Below are 27,866 nucleotides of genomic sequence, written 5' to 3' on the forward strand. Positions count from 1 at the left end.
TTCAATATTCTGAAACACAGACAGATCAGAGAGACCAATTAATAGCTGCTGGCTGGTCAGATGTCTTTCTGACAAGTTCTGCATGGAGATAAAAGGAGCCTTTCATGTGTTGCTTATGAGGCTCACTGGAATTTGTTCTTTTCACTAGTGCTGCAGAAGGCTCTCTTATTTTAGGGCATGTGTAAGATCCAGGTTTAGCTCAGTTTTTTTAACAAGGCCTGCCTAGAGCACCCATCACCACAGTACTGAGACATCAGCTAACCTTAATAGGTTACCATAATCTACTTTATTCAAGTTTCAGATCTGCCAACTCATAGCAGAGTTAGACTCAAAGCTCAGCTGCTTTAATTAATTAAGAAAAAAAAACTGGAGGTTGTTTCATAGGAGAGGTCTTATTAAAGTGCTCACAGTGTATTAGGCCCAGGGAGAGTTGGTGCTCCCAGGTTTCCATAATCGCTATAAGAGTGGTCTGGTGGCCTTGGTCATGTCACATAGCCTTTCTGCCTTTGTTGACCATCTCCAAAATAGGGATAATGCACCGCACTGCAGCCCAGTCTTGCAGACCCATGGCTATCTTGTGACAACTCAGATCAAGGAAAGAGTGAGACAAAGAAAGAGGGGCTTCACCAGGGCTTAAATTCAGCTGGAGCCCCCAGCGTGGAGCTCTGATAAATATTTTCAAACCTGCAGAGGCACCAGGGCTAAAGCCCCAAGCCCTGGTGCCCCTTCTCCTCCCCACCACCACCAGGCTAAAGCCTGGAGCCCCTAATGGGGTGGGGTGCTCCAGGAAATAATCTTTGAGAATTTAACCCCTGGGCTTCACCAAAACACACAGGAAGCTGGACATCGAATGCAGCGAAGTCTGTAACAGCTGAGAGTCTGTTACATGCCCGAATCTCTGAGCAGCTCGAAACAGGGCAGAGGAGCAGTGATCATGTAAGAAATAGCTTCTCGAGACTGAGAGCTGGACCTGTCCCTAGCCCATACCTGAACAACTGGGATAGATGGGCCTCTGGGTCTTTTCCCAGATAGAATCCAAGGCTCAACCTGGCAGCACACATTGATTGGCAGCTTTCAAAAGGGCACTGTTACCAAAGTTTGCCAGTCAACAGCACAGGGACACAAGTGTACATACAGCAGAGCACCCACTAGGACATGTATCTTGAAGACCGAGCGTTACTGCACAAGGTGAGTAACTTCTTTCTGCATGCCAACTGATAATACCATGGGCCCCTGTAACAGGGTGGGCACCTGCCCTCTGGTTGGGTGTGTCAGTGGTCTTTAAACCAGTCCAGCCCTGATGTTGGGCTGTATTCCCCAGGGCTTCCTCCCTGGAGACACTATCTTCCTGTGGCCCTTCCCAGGCTCAGTCCCTACTCGGTGTCCGCAGCCAGGCTGGAGCTCCTTCATTGAGCCACCAGGCCCTGCTAGCAAACTGTCTTTGGCTCAGTCCTAGCAGCCAGCCAGGAGCCTCTCGCTCCCCCATTCCCTGCCCCCACTTTGCTGTCCATTGTGCTGTAGATCCCTCAGCTAGACAGGCATGCAGTCCTTTCTTCTCCAGCTTCCAGCAGCAACTAACTGCTGCGCTGGTCTGCAGCTTTTTTTATATGGCCCTCCTGGGCCCTGGGTGGCTGCTTCCCCTGCAGCCACTCTAGCCTGCTTGGGGGACTGCTCCACTGCTCCTCAGCTGGGATGAGTGTGGCAGGCCCCTGAGGCCACCAACAAGGGGCCTCTGGGCCTAGTCCACCCCATTACACCCACAGAAAGGGGGCAGGGGGTTTCCTCATGTTGTTTCACTTGACTTAACTATTCTAGGGGCCAGTGAGTGGGTGAGACTCCTTCTCTAGGCCAGTCCAGTGACTCCTGTAGATTGTGGGAAATGCTGGGTCAGAACACCCACACAGGTCTGTTAAGAGAAGGCTTGACTAACCCTTTCCTGTAGCCCACGTCTGCACCCTAAACTTTAGGCTATCATGATGAGGTTGTTCCTCATTGTTACCCCTTGAAGCCGTTCCACTTGAATTAACTATTCTTTGGGCTAGCCCGTGGGCAAGACTCCCTCTGCAACCTGGTGGTTAGGTTACATGCCTGGCCTGTGGGAGATGCTGGTTCAAATTATCCCTGGGCCTGTGGAGAAGCAGTTTGAAGAGGGTTCTCCTGCAGCCATGGTGTGTGGCCTGGGCTTTGAAGGATAGTGATAAGGGACTCCCTCACTCTTGCCTTCTGAAGCTATTCCAATTGATTTAACAATTCTTCAGGCCAGGCCAAAAGTCAGAATTACGCTATAGTCTGGTATTTAGGGTATTCACAGCTGGGTTGGTGGAGATCCTGGTTCAAATCTCCATTCTGCCTGTTCGGCCGGGGATTGAATTTCCTCCCTCCCAGGTGATTGCCCTTTGCAGTGGGACATCCTTGTCTGAACCCCCTCCCTTTCTCAGGAGGCCATTCCCACCTTGGGACAGGGAGAGGATTTGGACAGGGCTTGCCCACCTCTGACTCTCCCTGGAAGGTGGGAGCCCCCAGTTCACACCGCTCAGCAGAGAAGGGGAGTCACCTAGGGTCTGCCACAGCCTGGCTGTATATCCTAGCCCCTGGGGATAAAAGTTATTTAGGTATTTTCTCATTAATTAAACCAGCAGGACCTGCTCTGTTTAGTTCAGAGTCAATATTGCCTGCACCTCAGGCACCACATCCCCTCCACTGAGGCGGAGGGGGGGATTTGAACCAGGGTCACTAACATCCCAGAGAAGTGCTCTAACTGCTATACCATCAAGAACTGTGGAGGCAGACTTTGGCCCAGTAATTATGTAGTTAAAGTTGACTAGTGTCAATAGAAAAGACTAAGGAAACCCCATCTCAGAATACCTCCCAGTCCAGCACTTAGGTCCTTCACGTGAGAAGTAAGAGAGTCTGTTTCAAATTCCATCTCAACAAGCACAAAAGGGATTTGAACCAGGAACTCACCCATTCTGGAGCACATACCAAAACCACTGGACTATCAAAGGATTCACAGCCTGAGTTTGACCCAATTATTTAGTGGTTACGGGACCAGCTTCACCAGGAAAGACCAAGGGAGCTCCCACATCAAAACACCTCCCACTCTGGCACTTAAGCCATTCACTGGAGCTAAGAGAATAAAGTTCAAATCCCAGCTCAGCAAGCAGAAAGGGGGTTTGAATCAGCAACTCCTATGTTCTTAGCCAGGAATGTAATGCATAACTTGTGTCTCAATATATTGAAGTCTGCTGCACTAGCTCTGTGTGCAGAGTTGGGACAGCACATGGAAAGGACACACACACACGTATGCCAACTGACATCATTTGCAATCAGAGAGTGAAGATTATTTTGTAGCCTTTGACTACTAGCTCCAATGTAGCAGCCAGAGAATAAAGCCAACACTGCTCCTTTTCTTCACTGCTTCTGCCCAGCAGGAGTATGAGGGAGACTGGCTCAGGAACATCCATGGCTCTCTGCAGTTCTGAGAGAGCAGAGAGCTTAGACACACATGATTTATGGTGCAGAGAGCTAGGCTGACAGCAGGCCAGGGCGGTAATGGGCTCTTTTATTGCCTCATGGTAGCTGTTTCAAAGTGAATGGAGAGGATGAACTACCCAAAAAGCAGCAACAGAGGGTTAGCCAGTGGCCCAGCTCAGCAGGACTCAGACATATAGCTGCTAGTTGCTGTTTGGTAGAGCCCCAGCGAAGAACTGGCTTGGATACATGCTTTTCTTCTGGTTGTTTTCTCCAAATTATGTTTGTTGAGCTCCAGATTATGTTTAAGGAATGAGGAGAGTTGTTGCCATGTGAAGGGCAGAGATGTTGTTAATGCCCAGATTATCCAAACTACAAGTCAAATCTGAGCTTTTAACTGCAATCCTTTCCAATGACCTCAACAGCAGTTTTCTGCTCCTAGCAGGAGCTGATGCTGTAGTGGCACCTATGATCAACAAACATAATTTGGAGAAAACAACCAGAAGAAAAGCAGGTGTCCAAGCCAGTTCTTCACTGGGGCTCTACCGAACAGCAACTAGCAGCTATATGTGATTTGATATGAGCCTCCAGCTACAATGGGCCACACTAGCTAATGTTGAAGAAACTCAGCCCAGTGAAGACAGGCTCCAAGGATCGGGTTTTGAAATTTCTTTTTAATAAAAAGGCACCTATAAAACAGGTCAATACATTACAGGCAGCACAGATACCCAAAAAACAAGCCTAAAAATTGTTTCAAAATAAAAACCAATAAGATGTCTTCACATATTGTATTTATATATTTATATTTTTATATATATATTTATATAATGGTACAAAATGACTGGGGAAGTTTCTCCATGGGATGACAGAGAAAGGGGGTCAGTCACTGTTACCTTGACATGAAAGCTAATTCTGGACATGTGATTGCTTAAAATTGCATTGGAAAGACATGTTTTCCTTTGTTTGGAGCAGGAAAAAACATTGACATATCATAGTTAGAAACACGGGGGCATCCGTAACCATGATAGGGTAGAAGTCAGCACACAAAACTCAAGCCAATAAATCAAGCAATAAACCACAAGACGAGACCAGTGCACAGCAGAGGGTGACTGAGAGCAAACGCTCTGCTGAGGCCTAACAAGGGGTGGCTGCCATTCACCTCTGAAAGGCTCCCACCATATTGCTGATGAACTAGACCTGTTTGGGAGATGGTACCCGAAGCAAAAAAAGGCACCACTCAGCATTGCCGGCCTCCAGATTCAGAAATCATGAAGACTGGCTGCTAGGGCAGTGGGGGTTGATTATGACATCCCAGTTGGCTGCTCTGAAGACCAACAAAAAGTGCCCCAGGAGGGCCAACAGCCTTGCAAAGTACCAGAATTTCCCTTTTGTATTTAGGGCAGTTGGGCTGTAGGCCTTGCTCTTTCCAAACTGCCATGCAATCTAATGTGGAATAAATAACATCATTGCTGTCACCTTCCCTTTCTGTTACCTGGAGTGCCATCACTCCCACCTGCATCTGCAAGCCGTCTCTCGCTTTTCTAGACAGTCGCATTGGCTTTCCTCACGCAGACATATTGCAACTTGCAGGCTCTGACTCATGTGGGGACAATGCTGACAGAATAGAGACCCAACACCTCAGGACATTTCTCAGCTAGACCAGGTGGGTAGAGGTATGGGAGGTCTACACACTGGAGCTTTTAATCACTCAGGCCAAAACTGTGGCTGCCTGGAGACAAAGATGAATTTTATTTTAAAGAATATTATGGCTTTAAATAGAAAAACTTGATGGTGGGGGGTGAAATACCCGAGCGTATGGGGCCAGGGGCTTTTGTGGTGCATGGTGCTTGTGCTGGTCCTGAGCAACTCCCAATAGTGTTTACAAGGGAAATGCTAGCAGGCGTCACCTCCTAAAGCATTGCCAGGGGGCAACATGGATGTGGCCTTTCAGACAGTTCAGGCAGAAATAGGGAAGATTTGTTTTACCCTTCCAGGCTCTGAAATGGGTAAACAACCACCCCAGTTAAAAAGCAAGGTGCCTGAGTGCACTTACTGAGAGTGGGAGGTTGAGGGGATCCTCCTTGGCCCTTCGACAGGGCACTGTCCCAGACAGAGATGGGCAAAGTAATGGGTTGTTCCCATTTTACCAAATGGGACAGAGCTGGAAAAGTGGCTCTGGTTTTAGCTCATTGCTGTTCTGAGAGCCACACTCAGGGTCCCTAGAAACAGGCCCAAAGCAAGAGACCAGAGATCAACACCTGTACCTAGTTTGGATCCAGACTTCCCAGCGAGCCCCACTCCCAACAAAACATGCTCAAACTTGGGAATGTTTCTGTCTAAACTTTTTGGTTCCAGCCCATTGGGATCTGGCCCAAGAGACTGTTGGGCTGGTGGAGTTCAGCAGCCTTTGCTAACAGATTCACTATTGGAACCACAAAGAGAAGGTTCACCTTTCATGCAGTGCTTCACAACTTCTCGGTCAGCGGTGCAGAAGCTTTATTTCTCCTCCATTGTGGTGCTTAGGGAAGGGGCCCATTTACTATGAGAGGGGCAACAAAAAGGCTGGCTTTTCTGAGATAATCCTCAAATTGGTGGTAGGTTTGGATCCAAATGACCATGGGGCACCCTCTCTTTAGAATATTTTCCTGCAATCCACAGAGACTGCATGCACACATGGATTATCTCCAACCTTCCTCCAAAAAGCTGTCATAGCACACTGCAAGGAGAACTCTCTGCAGGAAGGGGGTGCCAGACATGGGCACCCCCCCCACACACACACACATTAAACTTGTGCTTGCAGTGCATGCTTTAAGCAGCCTAGAGTGGTGGCGGAAATGAAGTCCCAGCTGCTCCTATGAGTAACATGGAACGACCTGCGGAGGAGACATCTCCCAGCATAGATTCTAAGGCCAGATGAGACCATTGTGATCATCTAGTCTGGCTTCCTGCATAACACAAGCCATGGAACTTCCCTGAATAAATTACTCTTTGAACTAGAGCTTCGTTTAGAAAAACATCAGCTCAGTCAGAGCAGGAGACCTCTTGTATCCAGATGGAGTATTGCATGCAAGGACCTGATGTCTCTACAGGCTGCACATCCATAGTAGAGAGCAGGGCTGCTGCAGGTGGTTTCAGGGTATAAAGGTAGCCTTACAACTGTTGGCCAACTGCCTATAGTGCCTTTCATGGAGGAGTCTGGGATTCTCAGATCGAGAAAATGGAGTGTCTTTACCATAAAATGCCTGTTTTTATGCATCAGGCTAGCTCTCCCACAGAAATGTGCGCACTTAGGAGGCAAAGGAGTGTAAAGAAGGCAAGGGGCATAGTGTGGCAGGGTGAGATGTGTGAACTCATGTAGGGGGTAAGCGGGAGCAGAGCCAACAAGGGGTAGGAGATGCTCTGTGGGGTGTGTGTCTTGAGTTCCCTCCTGGCCTCTGCACAACACACCAAGGAAGCACAAGACGGAATCAGCCAGTCAGAAATCCCAGCGTTCATTCTGCTATCTCCACTCCAGAGTGTCATGCACACATCACGCAGAGCATCTGGGGGTGAAGAGGGGAGCAGGGAGTGACATGATTGGGTGGAGGCCTCATGGTCCAGTTACTTGTTACTTGCAGGTTGGGATCACACCCCCACCCTTCCCTAAACTAAACAACTGGGCACTCTCCTGGCTCATGCTGCCAACAGTTTCACCATGTAGCAGAGACAGACAAGAGACCACTATCAATCCCTACAACCAAACAGCGACTCCCACAACCCACACTGTTTTAGATACATCTCAGCAGCTCCAATCCTGCAGGTGGATCCACGTGACTGGGTGCACCCCTGAACCCAGTACAGGCCCAGAGGGTCTGACTGCAGAATCAGGATCTAAGATGTGTACATAGTCTCTCTTTGAAACCACCCATTCCCGCACACAACTGTTCTGATGCATGAATGATGTGGGGCTGGCAAAGAGGCTCTTTTGCAGAGGGCTCTCAATGCCCACTCACACCTCCTCCCGCTGCCCTAGAACCCCCTGTGCAAGAGTTTTAAACCCTTGTACACTGATTTTTTTTTAAAGTTTTGTTGTTTTAAAACAGAAAATTGAGGCTTCTATTAAAACACAGAAATACAGAACAATTTAAAACCAGCACAAGTTTCTGCCTTTCCCAGCCCTATTTACAGTTCATTCAAAATCTTGTAAATTTTGGTTGTTCTTTAAAACAAAACAAAAAATAAAGAAAACCCATACTACGAGGAAAAAATAAAGGAAGATTTTACAAACTGCCGGAGGGTCTGGAAGCCCCCGGTCACCACTTGGGTTTCAAAAATAATAATACCCCCGCCTCCCAAAAAGGATTCACATCAATTTTACTGCACATCTGGTTTTCCTTATAGAGGCAAATCAAATATGAAAAACATCCCCCCTCCGCACCCCCACAGGCCCCAGCCTCCCGACCCTAACCCAAATAAAGGTTTAAAAAAAAGTTTCTACAATCGGCCCCAGCCCCTCAGGACATGATTAGAAAGGCAGGTTCGCCATGTTTCCAGGCCCAGAGATGTAGCTCATTTGGCTGTCCAGTGAAACACTCCTCTGCCTCATCTGGTGTGTGACCATAAGGTTCTGCTGAGGTGGGGGCCCCATGAGGGAGCCCTGAGGCGACATCATATGTCCCGTCTGGGCGTACATTTCTCCTGACACAGACATGCTCCTCTGCTTAGCCTGCATCAGCATGAAATTCTGCTGGGCCATCAGACTCTGCTGGGGGGACATCATGCCCTGGTGCATGCTGTTCCCCATCATGGCTTGCTGGGGTGGCATACCTGTCCTGCCCAGCATGGACACCTGTCCAGGGTGACACATAGAGATGTTGAGTCCCCGCTGCACGCCTTGCTGCCCTGGAAGGCTGGGGGCGCTCATGCCTGGCCGTGTGGGTGGCTGCTCAGCCATCATGTTCTGCAGGTTCATGAGATGGAGGTTGGAAGGCTGTGATTTCGGTGCTTGGTTGTCACTCTTGGGGAAATACTGCAAGGTGCTGCTCGGCTTCTCTGAGGGGATGATCCTGGAGAGGTCAAACTCAGGGATGCCCGTGGGTGTAGGGCGGATGACCTCACTGAGCTCAGGGTCATTCAGCACTGAAGCCACACCTGGAAGCACACTGGGGTAGGGATCTCCAATCCGAGGAGGGATGTTCTTGCCCATCATGTGCTGCTGGGGGGCCATCTGGCCAGGCTGCTGGGAGGGAAGGTCCTCTGGTGGCAAGGGCATCCCTGGCGGGTAATGTTGCTGCATCCCAGCCCCTCCCCCACCTCCTGGTGTCATAGGCATACCCGCAGCTGGAGACTGCATGGCATTGTGGGGCTGCTGCATGCGGGGGAACACCAGCTGGTTGGAAGGGATCATCTGAGAATTGTTTGGCAGAGGGCCACAGGGCTGGTTCAAGGAGTCCTGGGGTCCTGGAGGCAGCATCATGGGGTTTTGGGGGGGCACACCCGCCCCCTGCGCACCAGGGTGCATTGGAATGTTGGAGCCCAGGGGATTCGGCGAGGACATCATGGAAGTGGGGGGTTCGTGGGAGAGTGGCTGCTGACCAGGCAAGTTCATCCCCATGGGACTCTGTGAGGATGCAGGCCCCACTGAGTTCAAGTGCAGTTGATTTGGCTGATTTCCTGTGATACCTAATGAAGGGGAGAAGGAGAGTTAACTCAATGCCCATGCACCTCCTCCCACCACATGCAGAGAGTATGCCCCTGGTGCTAGCAGCTCTCTCCATTGAAATCAGCATCTAAGCAGAGATCAGCTCCAGCCAGATTCCCTGGAGTGTTCAAACCTGGCTCAGCTCTGCTCTCACTGCTAGACCCATGGAGCAGGTCTGCCATGGAGGGTCCACCAGGGCAGTAAGGTCAGCAAAAGACAGATGACCCCATCACAGCCTATGATCGCCAAGCCTGGCAGCAGCACAGAAGGGGAGAGCACTGCAGCAAGCAGGCAGGGACCAGTCCAGTGATCTAATCCACCCTAAGCCCAGGGGACTCTGCTCTCAGGCTGCTGTCAGACCTGATACCTGCTCAGTACCCTCACCCAGCACTTCATTGCCATGGCAGCATCACACCCTGCCCTGTACCAGCCAGGTGCTAGGCTGCACAGGGGAGAGGTGAGCACCACAGAGCCACATCCTTGGGAGTCCAGCCCCTCCCTCTCTCACCAAGACAGTAAAGGCACGTCAGCACGGCATGTGGGAGCCAGGCTCTGGCCCGGGGCCACAGACTTGTACTAGCATCCTAAAAATAGCGGTGTAGATGGTGCTTAGAAGTTGCAGCTGTGGCTGGAGCGTGGGCTCTCAAGCCCACCCCAGGCACCAGAGCCTGAGCTCTAGCCCGAGCTGTAACGTCTACACAGCTATTTTTAGAGTGCTAGCCTGAGTCTGTGAACCTGGGCTGCAAGGCTCACTCCCAGATGCAGTGTAGACATGCCGTAAGAGGGCCAGCTGGTAGGTGCTTCTACTTCTGCTGGTGAGAGCTGCTCCAGACCTCAGAGGTTGCCTGGTGCAGGCAGGGAATAGTTGGGGTTCAAGGGATGTCACCACAAGACTCAGTCGGTCATTGGCCATACATGGGGCTTGTGGCTCTTACCAGCTCAGCCAATCCTGTGCCGCTCTGTTGCTACACAGGCTGGGACAGTACAGCACAGCAACCTCTCTACTGCGTTGAGCACAAGGAAGGATTGCCAAATAAACACCCTCAACAGCCATTAGTTGGCAACCTCTGTGCAGCTCCAACGTGCCACCCAGTGGTGGATACTGAGAAGGACAGCACAGCTACCACCTAGCGCACAGCCCTGCCTGGCTTACACAATGCTCACAGCCAGCATGGGAGGGAGGTGTGGCCCCTCGCTGTGGAGGTCAGAAAGACTTTCTGAAATCGGAACTAAGGAGTTCTCAGACTATGCCCCTCTCTCACAGCTCTGACTGTGCAGATTGGGACCCTGCATGGACTGGATAGCCCAGTCCCCGCTCAGGCTTTCCCATTCTGCTGGGACATACCGTGCTGAGACCATCTAAGGTTTCCTACACAGCAGAGCTCTGTGCTGGAGATAGTGGACATCTCTGGTGGGAGTGGAAAATTCAAGGGCACCCCAAAGGTCACAGCCCCCTCCCTCCTCCATGCAGGGCAAACATGGTTCCTGGAAACCTAGCTCTAGGACTAAAACAAGGGGAGTGGCCAAATAATAGAACATGGCCCTGCTATCCCAGAGACAACACTCAGGCAGATGGTTGAGGGAGGAACACCAGGCATGTGGAGGCAGAGAGGAGATGACAAAGAGGATGGAGACGTAAGTAAGATCTATGGGTTGTCACATCATTCCCACCGGGCATGGGGATGTACATGTAACCCACATGCATGCTGCATCTACCATAATCTGTTTTACCCCCAGCTGATCCTGGCTGTGTGCTGGGCTAGAAACTCTAGTGTCTCCTGGGCTCGCTGTGTTTGCCAGACAGATCAATGGCACATGGAGAAGGCAGCAGCTGGCCCTGGCCAGTCAGTAAGAAGCAGATGGCAGAACAGCACCGCACCTGCCAACTGCAAGCAAACAAACAACTGCCAGCTTCGCGCAGGTTCTGGAAGCACCCAATGCCTTTGCAAAGCTGCGGCAAGCTGGGAAACCAGCCTGGGATGCCAGCACAGCTGTTCCATTTAAGGAGTTTAGTCAACGGTATCCAGGGAGCTAGAGTTTCCCCAAGGCCTTTGGTTACACCTGAATGCAGGACAGCTGAACGGGCTCCATTGCTTTTACTTGTGCTAGTGAGAACACTGGGAGCCCAAGACACTCAGGACAGACTAAGACACCCACGCCTTAGACCTGACATCTCTATGTCTCACCTCAGGAGATGTAACCCTTGTAATAACCTGTACCCCTCGCATGCTGGTGGGACTTACAGTGACTACAGTTACCATTAATAACCCAACTGTATTATACTGCAATCAACTGGCTGGTGTGTATATGGCATTGTTGCCCTTTGCTGGCTGGAATCAGAATTGCTTGCTGTGTGTCAAGGCCACATACTGCTAACAGATGATACTTTTCCTTGAGCTCAGTTGGTCAGGCCAATGCTTTTGGAGTGGGCGATCCTGGGTTCTAACCTGCTGCCTCTATGGCTTTCTGAGAGGTCACAACAAGGATACAGCCATGGAGTCTCTACTATATTAAGTCATACATTTGGAAAGGAGTGATCCTTCCACAGCATGGTCCACAACAAGGATTACACCCTGTCCTGTCCCTGCAGAGGGTTCACTGAGTCTTCTCCCTTGTCCAACTTCTTCCCCAGGCTTCTCCGTGCCTGGAACAAACTCTTCTCTTCTCCACAGGATAAATGCTCTCATCTGACTCAATTAACCCTTTTGTTTGTCCTTGCTTTGCAACTCCAAATAGGTCTGCTCCTATTCCTGTGCTCAATTAGCGCACTTTTCTACAACACGCCCCCAGCCATGCCTCCCAGGTACTTTCTAGTCATCAGTGCACTGAGCCCCATGCTCCAACAGAGGCAGGGAGGGATAGGGAAACAGGAACAGACAAGTTAAGTGACTTGTCCAAATCCACAGAAGAAGTCAGTGACAGAGCTGGGAACAGAATTCCTGACCCCCATTCTGAGCATCAGAACCACACCCAGGTGTCCTGCCTCCCAGGCCTGTGTGTGAACCACAAGACCAGTCTTACCCCTATAAAGCCCAGCTCCAGCTTGCTCTCCCTACTGGTGCAGACAGTCCCAGAAGAACGTACCTGGTATGCTTCCTGGTGGGAGCATAGGCCTGTCTGGGAGCAGCTCATCATCAGAGGTGGCGATGGTTTTGATGGCATTGTGGTAGAGTGGTGTGGAGCTGGGCATGGCATACTTGGACATCTGTGACATCATCAGCGAGAGGGGGTTCTGAGAGGGGGATGGATCTGGAGAGGAAGTAAAAGGTATGTTGGGATTCATGGTGCTAGAGGGATTACTGACTGGCGCGGAGGAATTGCTCCTAGGCCCAGGAGGGAGTGAACCTGCAAGCAAGAGAGAGAGAGAGAGAGAGAGAGAGACCAGCTTAGTGCTCCCTGCAAGCTGCAGCCTGCTCCCATCGGGCAGCATCCCCAATTCTCCGCTTGGAACAGCGATAGACCCAAACCAGGCTGGCCCCCAACGAAAACCCTCTATGGACTCTGGGGAAGTTCTGTGCTGGGACCACCTGCTGTGGTTGGCACTGGAGCCAGACACCCCAAACTATGGGGGAGTTAGATCTGATCTAGTCCCAACTTCCGAGCTCTGGCCCATCCCTCATGAACTGAAGAAGGGGAAGGGTGGATGCTGAGGGGAAGGCACTGAGTTGGAGGCCTTTTTCTAGACCTAGATTCAGAAAACTTTGCCCCTTTCCCCTACTTGCTTTTTTTTTAAAGTCCCTGCTGGATGCCTGGGGGCAAAATAGACACCAACTTCAAGAGCTAACACAGAGAATCAGAGACTGGAAACCTGGGGCACGCGTGTGCATGTCAAGTGCATGGGGGCTGAGTGAGAGTAAGAAAAATGCAGCGATTGGTGGCCTGGCCTGGCTGACAATCCGCTCTGGATAGGAGTATGAGATGGGACTGATACACCACGGCGCTAAGTAGCTCTGAGCGCATGCTGCCTGCACCATGCAGGGCTACCTGGAACTGTTCTTCCAGCACTAGATACCTCAGGGGCCTCACCCTGACATCCCTTCCCTGGATATAGCTGTAGGCAGGTTTCTAGCATCCAGTGTGACTTGTGAAGATGCAAATTACTCTGGTGGGCAATGGCTCTGCATTCACTCAAGGCCTCCTCAGCCAAGCAGGCATGGATGGGAACAGCCTATTTGTACAGGGGAATGGGGTGGGAGTTAGCTGGGGAGGGATGTTAACCTTGCTAGAAGGCACGGGGGCAGAGGTGAACCAGCTTCCTAGTACCTAGGAAGGAACTCTGGCTTTCTAGCCCATCCTGTTACCCCTATATGAGTGGGTGTAGAAGAAAGAAAGTGGGGATGGGGAATCCTTGTCAACACCAGAGGGACAATGAAAGACTCAAGTCAGGGCCAGGGGAAACTGAAGCACCGAGAGGTGAAGGGACTTGCCCAAGGAGACAGGGCAAGGCTTAGAGTTCTGGAGTCCTGACTCTCAGACTCTGGTTTGACCATTAGACAATGCTGCCTGCATAAATAAATGGACTAAATTTTGATCTACCTGCAAAAAGTCTCCCCAGACAACAGGACCTGGGGCCTGAGAAAAGAAACACAAGGAAATGCAGGGAGCTGGGCATTGGCCAGACACATCTTGCAATCTCCCCAGCCCCTGGAATGCACCGAGACAGGTTTGCTCAGTGACACACACAGCCCCACTGTCCCCTCCTTTCAGGCACTTCTCCAAGTCAGGACACATGTTTAAGGACTGTGTCTCCCATCAATCCATTTTTCCATCCCTACCCAACCCCGAAGAGCATGAGCCGTTCAGCAGAGGAATTTGGGAATGCTGGTATCCTGGCTCCCCATTTCTAATTTGGTCCAGTGTCTCCCTCCAAACCTCTACAGTGCATGTTAGGCTGCCTACTGTTTTCCTCCTTGTGAATAAGAGAGCACAGCATCAGGGGGTGGGGTGGGACACAGCAAATCACTGGCATTAATCCCCAGAAGAAGCGAGTGCAGGCTTGTATGTATCGGGCAGGCCAAGCTCATTCAGCCCACCAGGAAATAGCAGTCCCTCTCCAGGCTGTATGCATTTCCCCTAATCTAGGCTCTTGCTCCCTTCTTCCCGATGCTGAGACACATTGCCCTTAGGCCTGGTGCATGGCACAGGAAGGCAGATGGTGTATTCTATCCCTTTGGAAAAGGAACTGGGCTGCTATTACAGCACTTTCAGTGCTGGGCCCTAGATGCCCACTCGCCAACCCCAAATCCCATCACAGGGAGAGCTGGCTATGGGCAGGCAGATTCCCACCACTGCCCTGCAGGGAAATACCCACGTAATCACTACTAGTCTGAGTATATGGAAAATATGGGTCTGGAAGCCACAGAATTATTGGGCTCCAGGAGAGTGACCAGCTATGTGCAGAGCTCTTCAGAGCACCAGGCTTTAATTCTATGGCCCTATCCCACTCACACATCCACACCGTGTAACAGCTTACCCTGATCCAGCCCTCCCATGGAAGCTGACGAATTCATGCCGATAGGCTGCTTGCTCTGGCTGACTCCTGGACTTGGCAAGGTGGTTTTGGGAGATGGCACCCACCCGGGCGAAGGAACGGCCATGGAAGGGGACTTCAGGCGGCTTGGTGAGCTGGTGGGAGACCTGACATTGAGGGAGGAGCTCATCACCTGGGGCGACTTCAGGGGCCCAGACTGGTTGGAAGGTGGCATGCTGACCATCTGAGAGGGCGTCTGTGGGGACTTCAAGTTGGCAGATGGGGAGGGGACAAGCGGTGAGTGCACCTGGCTGAGCGTCGGGGACTTGAGGTGGGCCATGCCAGGGGAGTTCATCTGGGTGATGTTGATGGTGAGGTCAGAGGGCCTGCGGCCCAGGCCCCGTGAGGGTGCCGGGTGCATGTTGGCTAGGTTGCCCCCTTGGGTGGGAGGGGGATTGGAAGCTGGAGGCAAAGGGATGTGGCTGAGCCTGGTGGTGCCGCCGATGTTCCCAATGGACATGGCACCCTGTTCAGGGCTGAACATGTCTGGGGCACTGCCCATCTCCTGGGGCATGCTGGGATAGGGGCCCTGCGTGCCTGAGAAGCCTTGCTGCCCTTGGCTGGGGAACTGTGAGGGGATCATCATCTTCTGTGGCCCCCCCATCATTGTGCCACCACTGCCATTCTGAGCCCTCACCCTGGCCAGATCCTCAGGGCTGATGCCCTGGTGGCCTATCATGTCAGGACCCCTCATTTTCTGCGACATCATCATCTGCTGCTGTGGGGTCATCTGGACATTGAGGTTCATGTTCATGTTCATGTTGACATTCATGTTCATGTTGAGGTTCCCAGGTCCCATAGGTGCATCCATGTCTCGGAGACTCGACTGGCTCATGGGTGGGCTCAACATCCCCCTGGTACCCGTGAAGTCCATACCTATGGGTGCGCCACCTAGGCTCTCTCCTGGCATCTGTCCAGGGAACATGGATGGGTCGATCTGCCTGTGAGCCTGTATCATCCTCTCCATTTCCAAACCTTGGCTCATGGAGCTGCCAGACATCCCCATGGGCCTCTGCATCACCACCGGGCGCTTCTCCATCAGCTGGTGCCTCAGGATCTCCTCCCTGGCTCGGGGGTTCATGAACCGCTCAGGGTCCCCTTGCCCCGAAGGGTAGGGCAGGCTCCCTTGTGGAAAGTTCCCTGGGCCTCCTATTGGAGGCATATCATCATTCCATCCCATGCCAGGCCTGACTGGCCGCTGCATAGCATTCATGGGCCCAAGGGCATCCATGGGCACATTCTGCATCCCCCCAAAGCCAGTGACCCTCTGCATCTGATTTCCAGGGAACCTTGGCCCCGGGAACGGGGGTGCTCCCCTCAGCTGCATGGGGTCCTGGACCTCTATGGGTCCCCTTAGCTGGTTGCCCATGCCTGGAGGCCACGGCTCCCCAGGTTTGCTGTGATAGGGCGGTGGTGGCCCCCGGATCATCATGCCACCCATGGACTGGGGGATCAGCATCTCCTGCATAGGTCGACCATGGATGCTGATCTGCTCCTCCTTCCGCCGCTTTTCCTCATAATACTCCTCCTGCAGCTTCCTCCAGGCCACTTGCTCTGGCGTCAGGCTGTCCTGGTTCAGCCGCTGCATCATGATATTCATCTGCTGCCCCATGTCAGAACCTTGATGGTGGGAAACCTCGTGCTCCAAGTTGGGGCCCCCCAGATTCTGCGTCTGTGAAATCATGGACTGCAGGGGCTCTTCGTACTTCTTCATGCCCACAGACGGGAGGGGTGCCTGGGTGGGTGGGGGTTGCGACTGGGGAGCAGGGCCACCCTCACCAGCACTTTGGTTGGACTTCAGGAAGGGCTCAGCCTCACTGCTGCGCAGCAGCAGGCGCTCAATGTCCCGCAGGGTCTGCAAGGAGCGTTCCCGGTGCTCCAGCTGCTCCTTAGAGAGCCCCTCCGAGTTCATGGGGTTCCTGGGGCCCAGCCCTACCTGCCCATTTCCAGCTGCCCCAGCGCTGGCACCATCCCCCAGTAAGTTAGAGCTGGAAGCACTAGAAGAGTCCACCTGCCCGGGCTGCATCGGGTTGGTGGAGGCGTTGGGTGTGTTGGGGTGGTTGCTCCCTGGCTGGGTGCTGCCGCTGCTATTTCCCACAGAGTTGGGAGTCAGGTCCCGCCGAACGTCCTCTCCCGTCCCCTCCTGGGGTAGGGTGCTTGGTGCAGGCAGAGCTTGCTGACTGATGCTCTGGGGTGGAGGGGGCTGTGTTGGGGGGGGCTGAGGCTGTGCCTGGTTGCCCTGTGATGCTGGGGGCTGGGACTGCGGAGTGCTGGAGGCAGGTGGGTTAATTGGCAGTTGCTCAGCGACTCCCAGCATCTTGGGAGCTGGAGCCTGGGAGAGAAAGGGGAAGCCAAAGTCAGCAAGAAACACATAAGGCAGGTGTGTAGCCCCAGACCTTGTGTGGGCTTCGAGCCCTGAATCCACACAAGAGCCAACTGAGCCCATCTCCCTTGAAAGAATGTGAGCTGCAAACAGGGTCCAGTTGTGACTAGCCCTGAGGACATTACCCAGCAGCATGCACAGACAGGACTGTCTGGCTCACACCCAGCCATACCTGGTCTAGCTTTGCTCGGGGAACATTCTGCTGATGATAGGTCAGGATGGAGTCTGCTCGCCCCTGCAAGACGGCTTCTGCGGCACTAAGAAAGAGAGCAGCCAGTCAAGAACAGCAAAGTGTCAAGCCAGAAATACTTAGCAATTCCCTGGGTCCATAGGTTCAGAACTCCCAGCAAGGCTACCTCTGCCCGTTGGCCCCCTAGGGGAATGCCCAAGCCCCCTGGGCTCATCGTGGGACTCTCACAGGAGAGCTGGCACTGAACTTCCACCTGTTCTGCACAGATCTCAGGGCATCTGTCTGACAGGAAAACATCTGCCTTGCGATTTCCCCTTCCCCACCTCCAGTATTGTGCACTGTGCTGGGCTCTTCACTGGTTGCTGTGTGCTGCCCCAGAGGGATATAGCATGGGAGGGAGACACTTTGGGATATGCTAGGACTAGAACCCCATATTCTTTGCAAATGTGAAATAACACAAAATAAAAGCAAAAACTATAAAATGAAAACTCACTGTACAGCAGTGGCTCCCATCCCGCAGGGGGCTACACTCAGCTCCTTGCACTGGACTTTGTGACCTGGCGCACAAGGTCACCATGCTGCTCAGGTTTAGCCTGGCGATCCCTCTGCCATCATAACAGGAAGGGATGGAGGAGTGCAGACGGGCCAAATCTGAGTGAGTAGCATTGTGACCTAGCAGATGGTGTTGCAGCACCACTCACTCACATTTGGCCCAGCCACACCCCGGTCCTCATGATGGAGGGGCAGCCAGGCCAAACCTGAGCAGCGCTGTGACTGTGTGTGCCAGGTCTCACCCTAACCCTAAGCTGCTGCAATGGCGTGAGTGTGGGGTCAGGCTCCCTCTTTGCTCCCTCAGGGCCTCCCACTTCCCCTGGGGGCAAGACCTGGCCCCCTCCCACATGGATAAAACAGCACAAAGTTCCCAAAAAATAAAACAAAAAATTATAAAAAATAAAAAAATTTTCCTAGGACTCTAGCTATGACTTAAGTAGGCACTCTAAAGCTGTATGTTCCCCGAGAATCAGCAGCTGAGATACTGCAAAAGAATGAAGGGAGCAAGTTGAGGGCACTCAATAATCTGGACTGTTAGCACCCAGTGCCTCCCACTGCAATCTATTCTCCCAGGGCCCTTCCAGATCACACCACTAAATCCATCTAACCAAGTATCCTGCCTCTGGCAGCAGCCAACACGTTTCAGTGTTCCTGTGACCCTTTATTATACATCTGGCCAAACACACTCCGTGGCTCCTGTTGCAGCTGGCAGCACTAGGGCACTACCAGGAGGCAGCTCGCATTTAAGATGAACTCTCTCCACCAGCACCTGACAACTATGCTAGGGAGAATGCGGATGGGGTGGGGGGAAGGTCATGCTAGGGGCAACCCAGGAAACCTCCAGTCCTCACCTTCTCCAGAGGCTGCAGTGCTAACTGTAAGAGGCAGCTGTGGTAGACCACCCCAAGTGGCCAGAGCCAATGGGGAGGACTGGGGAAGACACAGGGGTTTACCGCTTACGTGTTAGCAAGGTGAGTGGTGAAGACATAAACAAACTGGGAAGGCTGCTTTCCGGTGCCACCACCTCCACTGCCCCCAGCATCGGGCCGCAGGCCAGGAGCAGCGCCATGTGGTGCATTGGAAGAACTGGTCTCATTCAGGCTCGGCAGCGGGTTGGACCCAGGACCAAGCTGCGGGGCTGTGGACATTGCAGGATCTGCTACATTACAGTCTGCAGAGGACACAGGAGAGAGCAGCTGTTACCAACAATCAGCGTAACACAGACTGCTGGGAAGCACCGTGCAGAATGCCAGAGCTAAACAGCACACACTGAATGTCTGGACTAAGGGCAATTACAGACTACGGTGGATATAACAGAGGAGTTCTTGGGTTGGTGTAACAGAGGAGTTCAGGGCTGGAATAACAGGAGTCTGGGGGGTCAGGATTGAGGGGAACTGGCAAAGCTGCCTATGGTGTGGGGGAGCCTGGGGCTGGGATAGTGGGATCTGCACACTGGGAATGAGAGGCACTGGCAGAGCTGTGTGTGTCAGGGAGGCCCAAGACTGAAGCAGCAGGGAGTCTAACAGTCAGGATTGTGGGGCAGTGCCAGAGGGCGTGTGAGGAGAGGGTTCAGTGTCTTTAGCCCACACATTCCACCCTGGAGCTTATCCCCTTACAAATCACAGGAAAGAACAAAAATCACACGTGTTGGGGAGCAGTGCATCTCTCCTGCATCTTCCCTCCAGCAAGGCAGGGCTATGCATTCCCCCAACTTCCAGCAGATGGCAGCACACAGCAGGGATTTTTCTGGGCCTGGATGGCTACAGCCTCCCAGAGAGATGTGAGGAGCAGGGAGGGCTTAGTTCCGCCCCTTCATTTTCCCTCCTGGTGAGTGATTGCCCCAAACACCCCTAGCCTTCCCCTTCCAGGGCCATTTCCACAGACACACTCAGGGAACACTGCACACTGGAGCAATAATAATTAATCACTATCAATTATTTAATACTCCTACTTAATATTAATAACAATTGTAATTAACAATACCACTTAGTGCTTTGCATTTGCACAGCGCCCTATGGACAGCTGGAGGGTAGTTAGTAGATATTCTGCATTAGCACTTCCACCTACAGAAAGCCCCCTTGAAGCCAGAGCCACACACATTCGCCCCCCCCCAGCCCTGAACTTGACTGGGAGTGCGAAGCTACTGCGCTTTCATGTGAACTACGAGGCTCTGGCATTAAATACAGGACAAGGCCGGAATGGAGGCAAGGCCAGGATTCACCCAGGGCTTCCTCTGCGCACTGTCCGGACTGTGTGTCTCTAAGCAAGACTCCCTAGAGTCTCCGGGCTGGGAGGGGAATCGGGCTCTTGTCTCTGTCATGGGGGCAGTCTGAGGAAGGCTCACTCCTCGCCAAGTTTTGGGGATCATGGTGCCTGAGTTGGTAAAACTATGCAGAACTGTTAAAATCCAGCCATTTTAAACAGGAAAATGGCCATTTGTTCTCCAGCTGGATGCTCTCTTGTCACACATGGCAGCATCCTGACAATCTGCTCATAGCCAGCCTCAGAAATAACAGTTGGTCTTACCATCACCTTTCACCCATGGATCACAGAGTGTTTTGTAAAGGGCAGGGCAGTATTATCCCTTTCTATTGAGACACAGAGGAGAAGTGACATGTCAAAGATTCCACCCAGTGAATCTGTGGCAGAGCCAAGAAGAGAACCCAGTAGTCCTGACTCCCAGCCTAGTGCCCTGGGCTATCCTGCCTCAAACCCCAGTGATCTAAAGGGAGGAGCCTTGAACAACAACTTGCTGTAAGCCCTTGTCTGTTTGCACTGCACTGAGTCAGATGCAAGGGCAACTCTACAGCTCCTTGTATGCTTGTCCATTTTCTTTATACTGCCTGCCTTCCTTGCTCTGCACCCAGCTGGAGGCCTGCACAGCAGAGGGGAGGATCCTCTCTCTAGGGTGATGCAGAAATGCACATTTCCAACTGGCAACTTCCCTGCAACAAAGACAGCCAGACTCCCACACAACTTTATGAAGCATTAACATGGAATGGAAGCCTTGAAAGAGGACAGTGAAACAGCCAAATAAGTTCAGTTACTGTGTGTTGTGCTGCAACATTGCAAGTGGCTAAAACATCCAATTCTTGAACAGTCTTTGCCATAAATAATGCAGGGAGAAGGCACAAGGCCAGAAGAGGAAGCTAGGGCACTACTAAGTCTTTGAGGCCTGCTGTGCTTTGCTGTCTTCACTTTTCTCTCCCTCAACCACATCTCTTCAGCCTCTTTGACTCCCTGGTGCAGGGAAGCCCACCAATGTGGCCTGTTAATTGCATCGTCCCACCCTGTAGTGTCTATATTAAAAGTTTTGAAGTCACTCCTGGAAACATCCTTGAAACTGAGCCTAGGTTGGCACAGTGGCCTTGGAGCATCCACAAATTCTCCATACAGGAGATCCTTCAGAATGCGTCCATCACCTATCCATTGCAGATGACGAAGCCAGCAACTGTGTTTAAGAATAGTGATTAGACTTGGCAGTTTTGCTTTCTCAGATACTTTGGTTTCTCACTTGATATTTAGAATATGATGAAGACAATGGGTGTGGAAAGTGTTTAGCCTACTCATGTCCACTGTAGGTGGTCCAAATCTTGCCACTATACAGCAGTGTAATCAAAGTGCACAGCTGGTAGACCCATACCTTGGTGTGGGTCTGGTGGCTGCCTTTCCAATGTGAGAATTAAGCTCAACATCTAGAGGTAGGTTATCCAGAACAGTTGGTCCTAGATAGCAGAGATTGTGACAAATTCTAGCATGGTACTAGCTATTAAAACTTCTGGTGCAGTCCACACATGTGTACCATAATCATGGTCTTCTTTAGACCAATGATTAGTCCAAATTTGTCACAAGCTAGTGCAAAGCTACTATCAAGATGCTAAAGGCCCTCTTCACTGTGTGCAACAGTGCGCCATCAGCACAAAAAAGTTCCCTTATTAGCAGGTATTTGACTTTGCTGTTAGCTCTTATATGTGCAGTGTTGAAGTGTTTTCCATACACCCTCAGTGCTAGATGAGAAAGCATGACAAAGCAGCAGGCAGAAGAATATATTGAAAAGTGTTAGTGCCAAAACACATCCCTGTGATACCACTGTGGATTACAAAGCAGTCAGCTTGATCATCATCATATTGGACTGTGGCCTTCATGCCATTGTGGAAGGATTGAATTAGACTGACGAGGACTGAGGGCAGCGGGGGGAGATGCAACAAATTATCTTGCAATTGGAAAAGACCCATTCTGATGACCTGGTCAACAGTCTTTATAAGATCTATGAAGGCCATGTAGAGAGGTTTTCCTTGTTCTTGACACTTTTCTTGTAGCTGCCTTAGTGAAGACTATGTGAATAATTGATCTACTGACATGGAAGATACAGCGACTCTCTGAATATATACATTCAACAAGAACTTGGAGTCTTTTGAGGCTGACCTTTGTTAATGCCTTACCAGCAATCCTACGGAAAGAGATTCCTCTGTAGTTGTTGCAATCACTCCATTCTCCTTTGTTTTTATACAGCATTATGATGTTGGCATCATTCATATCTTGCAATACCCCTCCTTCCCAGGCAAACAAGACATTGGGCAGATGTTTAAGTCTTATTCCAGTACTTCAGCTGGAATTCCTTCTTTTCCTGTAGCCCTTCCTGGTGCTAGGGAGGTGATTGCCTTTTCAAGCTCATTTATAAATGGTTCTATATCAAACTCTTTGATAGTCTGAAGCCTGGGGACTGCATTTAGTGCTGCTTCAGAAAGACTGGTTTCATGTGACTAAAGCTTGTGATACTGCATCTATTTGCTTCTGTTGATGAACACAGAATCATAGAATCTCAGGGTTGGAAGGGACCTCAGGAGGTCATCTACTCCAATCCCCTGCTCAAAGCAGGACCAATCCCCAATTTTTGCCCCAGATCCCTAAATGGCCCCCTCAAGGATTGAACTCACAACCCTGGGTTTAGCAGGCCAATGCTCAAACCACTAAGCTATCCCTCCCCGCAAGGGATGATGTCTCCATTAAGAGATTTGAGTGGGGCAGTCTTCCTGGCTGAAGATACTATTGCTTTCTTGATTCCATCATCCCCTTAGACCTCCATTCTCAAAGGACATTTGTATCTTTTCGCAGAGATAGAGCCAGTACGATTGAGCACGTTGCCTTATTGTTTGTTATAATGTGCTCTTGGCCATTCTGAGGTGAGCACATATTTCAGGAGAGGGGTTCATGTTGTAGTGGATATATGGCATGCATTTTGCTTCAATAACTGGAAGCATACTTCAGAGTATGTGGCAAACCAGTCTTTATCCTGTGCCGTCTTTTTACCGAAAGCTAGGGTTGCAGCTATGTGGATGGAGAAGATAACAACATGAGTCCCTTATGTCAAATTGGGAGCGTTGGTTGGAAAGGGTGTGGGGGAGGTGTTCATGTCTAAAAAAGTGTTTGGAGTTTTAAGAAATACAAACCATCATGAATATTGATCTAGAAAAAGCTCCTCTGTCATTTTACAAAAAGAAAAGGAGTACTTGTGGCACCTTAGAGACTAACCAATTTATTAGAGCATAAGCTTTCGTGAGCTACAGCTCACTTCCTCAGATGCATATCGTGGAAACTGCAGCAGACTTTATATATACAGAGAGAATATGAACCAATACCTCCTCCCACCCCACTGTCCTGCTGGTAATAGCTTATCTAAAGTGATCATCAGGTGGGCCATTTCCAGCACAAATCCAGGTTTTCTCACCCTCCACCCCCCCACACAAATTCACTCTCCTGCTGGTGATAGCCCATCCAAAGTGACAACTCTTTACACAATGTGCATGACAATCAAGTTGGGCTATTTCCTGCACAAATCCAGAATTTGTGGGGGGGGGTGGAGGGTGAGAAAACCTGGATTTGTGCTGGAAATGGCCCACCTGATGATCACTTTAGATAAGCTATTACCAGCAGGACAGTGGGGTGGGAGGAGGTATTGGTTCATATTCTCTCTGTATATATAAAGTCTGCTGCAGTTTCCACGATATGCATCTGATGAAGTGAGCTGTAGCTCACGAAAGCTTATGCTCTAATAAATTGGTTAGTCTCTAAGGTGCCACAAGTACTCCCTTTCTTTTTGCGAATACAGACTAACACGGCTGTTACTCTGAAATCTGTCATTTTAGGGGCAATTGCTCTGATTCACAAACTCTTAGCTTCACACTTTTCTTAATGACTTTACCATGTTCCATTTGCTGTGAGCAGAATTTTAAAAACACAACTCTGGAGAAAAAGGGAAGCAAATGGAAAGATCCAGGGAAACAAATCTAGCTTTTTCTTCCAGTAGCTGGGGAACTTGTCTGTTGGGAAAGCCATTGGCAGGATGAAGAGGAATGAGAATGTGAAAGATGGACCCAAATGGACCTGACCTAGCTACCTCAAAAATATTTTCACTTCCACAGTTTGAAAATAGTTGAATTCAAGATGCAACAAATCAAAGGATTTTGCTGTTTCTGGAATGCAGGAGGGACCATCAGTTTGTTTACAACCCACCCCTCAGACAGACATGTCAGATCACTGTGCTATTTATTAGGCTGAGAGAAGTGCCTCAGCTTCCAGCTAAACACAAAGTGACACTCTTTTAACATATGAGATTCCAATGGGTGGGGAGGGAGGACCGAGATGGGGGAAAGAGGGAGCAGAGGCTTAAGAGTCACATGAAACCTATTGATAAAACGTCACCATCCCCCAGAGACTTACAATAAAAACCATCAGGGCCTCAGAGCAAGCTTTTAACTTGATTTAAAGCCTTGATCAGAAATTAAGTCAGTGTGCAGTGCACTCTGGTTAACTCAGCCCTGTCCAGATTCTTGGCAGGCCCTGAGCATTTCCCTTGATGCCAGAGCACAACCGCCTCCAGACAGGGTTGTAGTGACTCCAGAGTGGATGGTCCAACAGTACAGTGTGAACAGGGATCTAAATCTATGCAGGATGCACTCTCTGCAGCACAGCGCTCACGAAACATGATGAACTCTGTGCATGCCCACTGGCCTGCAAAACAGCACTGAAGCCAAGTCAGTGCCAGCCATGCACAAGAGCCCACCGTGGCCAGCCCACCTGTCATGTGGGTTGGTGGGGGGGGAATGTCCCCTCATGGAGATGGGTCCAAGAGGGCTGGGGGACTGATACAAGTCCCATATCACACATCGACTCCTCCTACTGCACACTGCATTCAACAATCCTCCAGCACTCCACCGCCTAAACCATACTGCACAAAATCCACCTGCAGAGCACCACACCACACCTCCCTCACAATACACACACAGTGTGTGCAATACCACAACCTTGCAGCATCAACACACGCCTCACCAAGTGCCCTATTAAGCCAGCAGACAGCTTCTTTTGGGAGCCTTTGGTTGCCATCGCTGCCTTCTCTGACGGACTCCAGAGCAGGAACTGGGCATGCAGTGATCTCGGGGCTGTTTGGGGAGGGGATACTCACTGTGTGTGCTGCTGATGGGTTTGTCGTCCTCCTCGCTGTCCGGGCCTGAGCACCATTCGTCCCCACTGTATGGCTGTTTCCTCTCCAGCACACACCGACGCTTGCTGCGGGGAGCCACCTCACCTGCAGTGGGAAAGTACCTGTCAGAAAGCAGGGAGTGCCACAGCACAGCCATGGACTGAGTAGGCTGGGGCTCCGCCCCACCACCTCCTGGCACTTAGGGTCATGCTCGCAAAACCAGCCAGGAGAGTCCAAAGAACAGAGGGGAAGATGTACAAGGGTTCAGCTCCCTGTGATAGGCCTCACCCTGGCCTTGACAGCCAGCCTCAGTCTGCTTCCTGCACTAAACCACAGCAATCCCACCCAGCACGGAGCTATGTGGACTCCTGCCCAATGGCCGAACAGCCTGACTGTGGGTCAGAAGCCCTGCTATCCCCAAATAGCGCAGGACCTGCACCGAGTCTCCCTCCTGTAGTGCACAACTTGGAAGCAGCATTTCCATCTCTGCTCCGAGACCACTGGCTGAACTGTGATGTGCCTGCAGCAAAGCCCTGGTTGTGCTGTGGGTGAGGCCCTGCTAGCATGTCTTTGCAAAGAAGCATTTAGCAGTCAGAGCCCAGGCTGGGAGCCTGCTCCAGGACCCCTTCTCCAATGCAGTCATTCCTCACCTATGGGGGGATGGGATCACAGCCTGAGCTGGGTCCAAACAGCCACCAAGGAACTGTTTACAACAGCGTGAAATTGTTTGTCAGAGATCCAGAAGCTTTTGCTGGAGCCCCAGAACCGTCCTAGAGCTGCGACCCAGACGTTAGCCAGGGGAGGCAAAGCTCCTGCTGGAGCACTGAGCGGGAAAGCTCAGTCAATACCAGCCGTCTCTGCCATTCACAAGAGCTCAGTCTGGTGCAACAGACTGACATGGGAGCTCATTAGAGGCCTGTCAACTCCCATCTCCCTGCTGGCTGCAGCAGGATTGTTCCCAACAGGGTTCCACCCAGAGGTTTGCCCAGTAGCGGAAATGTGCCAAGCAATGGGGCTCCTACCCTCCCTTTGGGAGGCGATTCCCCAGCCTGAGCCATCACACTGCCGGGCAGCTTTCCTGGCATCCAGCCCAAATTTTCCCCTCTCAGTCTCAGCCAAGTTCTTCTCCCTCATTGCTCCTGCACTAACTCCCCTCCCTGTATGGGGTTCACATTCCTCAGCTCTCCTCCCAGCCAGTCACAATGAGCGCTCTCCCTTGACATCTTGGTCTCAGCATTTAGACTCTCCCCAGAGGCCTGAATCTGCAGCTGTGGATGGTGACTGGCAGGGAGAGATGCACCACTGGTTTTCATACAAGAAAAATTACTAACCACCCCTTCCTGCCCCCAGAAAATGGCAACTAGTTCCAGAGAAGAATTAAAGGAGAAGGCGCCGGGGGGGGGGCCCCTAGGGACATGACTGCAAAAAAACAACCGTAGAAGCGCAGCTAGGCCAAAGCAACAGGCACATGCTGCACTGGGGCAGGAATGAAGCTTTTGCCCCAGAGATGGCTTCCTGCCCAATGAATTCAATGGTCTCTCAACAAGGCAACAGGCAGGAGAGCAGTGTGTCCCCCTCCCAGGGCTTTGTCATGTTCAGAACCTGGCCTGTTCTGTCCCACCATCATCAGAACATAAGAACAGCCATACTGGGTCAGACCAAGTCCATCTAGCCCAGTATCCTGTAATCTGACAATGGCTAGTGCCAGGTGCTTCAGAGGCACAGAATGAACAGAATAGGCAATTATCAAATGATCCATCCCCTTGTCATCCGGTCCCAGCTTCTGGGAATCAAAGGGTTAGGGATACCCAGAGCGTGGGGTTGTGACCCTGACCATCTTGGCTAATAGCCAGTTTTGGACCTATTCTCCATGAACGTATCTAATTCTTTTTTGAACCCAGTTATGCTTTTGGCCTTCACAACATCCCTGGAAATCAGTTCCACAGGTGTCCAGGACCACCCAGCATGCAGGAGGGAAGAGTAACATACAGCAAGGATCAGCATGGCCAACCCAGCATCCATGTTTTTTGTGTTGTTGGGTTTTTTGCGGGATGGGGAGCCTTGTATCCATGGCATGTGACCTGGAGAGAGAGAGGTCTGCACATATCTTTGCTAGTAAGCATCCTCGCCAATTGCCTCAGGATGAATCTCAGGCTGCAGCTCTATAAACACAAGCAGCTTGGAATAAGAGATACTTCATTATTATTTGAAAGGACTCCATATACCAAGGGCCTCACGAAATTCACAGCCATGAAAAACACGTCATGGACCGCAAAATCTGGTCTCCCCCCCATCAAATCTGGTCTTTTGTGTGCTTTTACCCTACACTATACAGATTTCACAGGGAAGACCAACGTTTCTCCAGCTGAGGGTCTGACCTAAAAAGGAGTTGCAGGAGGGTCGCAGTATTGCCACCCTTACTTCTGCGCTGCCTTCAGAGCTGGGTGGCCAGAGTGCGGCAGCTGTTGGCCGGGTGCCCAGCTCTGAAGGCAGCGCCCCACCAGCAGCAGGGCAGAAGTAAGGGTGGCAACACCCTACTATGCAACTCGGACTTCCGTGTTGCCGCCTTCAGAGCTGGGT

General features: G+C 51.3%; 1 protein-coding gene across 6 annotated transcripts in view; it reads right to left on the reverse strand.

Moving 5' to 3' along the window:
* Positions 1–4,055: 4,055 nt before the first annotated feature.
* Positions 4,056–27,866, reverse strand: part of BCL9L (BCL9 like) — a 91,400-nt gene continuing 67,589 nt past the window's right edge. For 5 of the 6 annotated variants that reach the window (XM_073320636.1, XM_073320635.1, XM_073320634.1 and 2 more), the window contains 6 exons: positions 25,269–25,391; positions 18,767–18,977; positions 17,237–17,321; positions 14,625–17,013; positions 12,236–12,496; positions 4,056–9,132 (listed from right to left, as the gene is read on the reverse strand). In XM_073320636.1, the coding sequence (XP_073176737.1) occupies positions 7,976–9,132; positions 12,236–12,496; positions 14,625–17,013; positions 17,237–17,321; positions 18,767–18,977; positions 25,269–25,391 (4,226 nt within the window). In that variant the 3' untranslated portion in view covers positions 4,056–7,975. The remainder of the gene's footprint in view (positions 9,133–12,235; positions 12,497–14,624; positions 17,014–17,236; positions 17,322–18,766; positions 18,978–25,268; positions 25,392–27,866) is intronic. The other variant, XM_073320639.1, reaches the window with a different exon arrangement.

This window comes from Lepidochelys kempii, chromosome 22, assembly GCF_965140265.1.
Source record: "Lepidochelys kempii isolate rLepKem1 chromosome 22, rLepKem1.hap2, whole genome shotgun sequence".
NCBI lineage: Eukaryota > Metazoa > Chordata > Testudines > Cheloniidae > Lepidochelys > Lepidochelys kempii.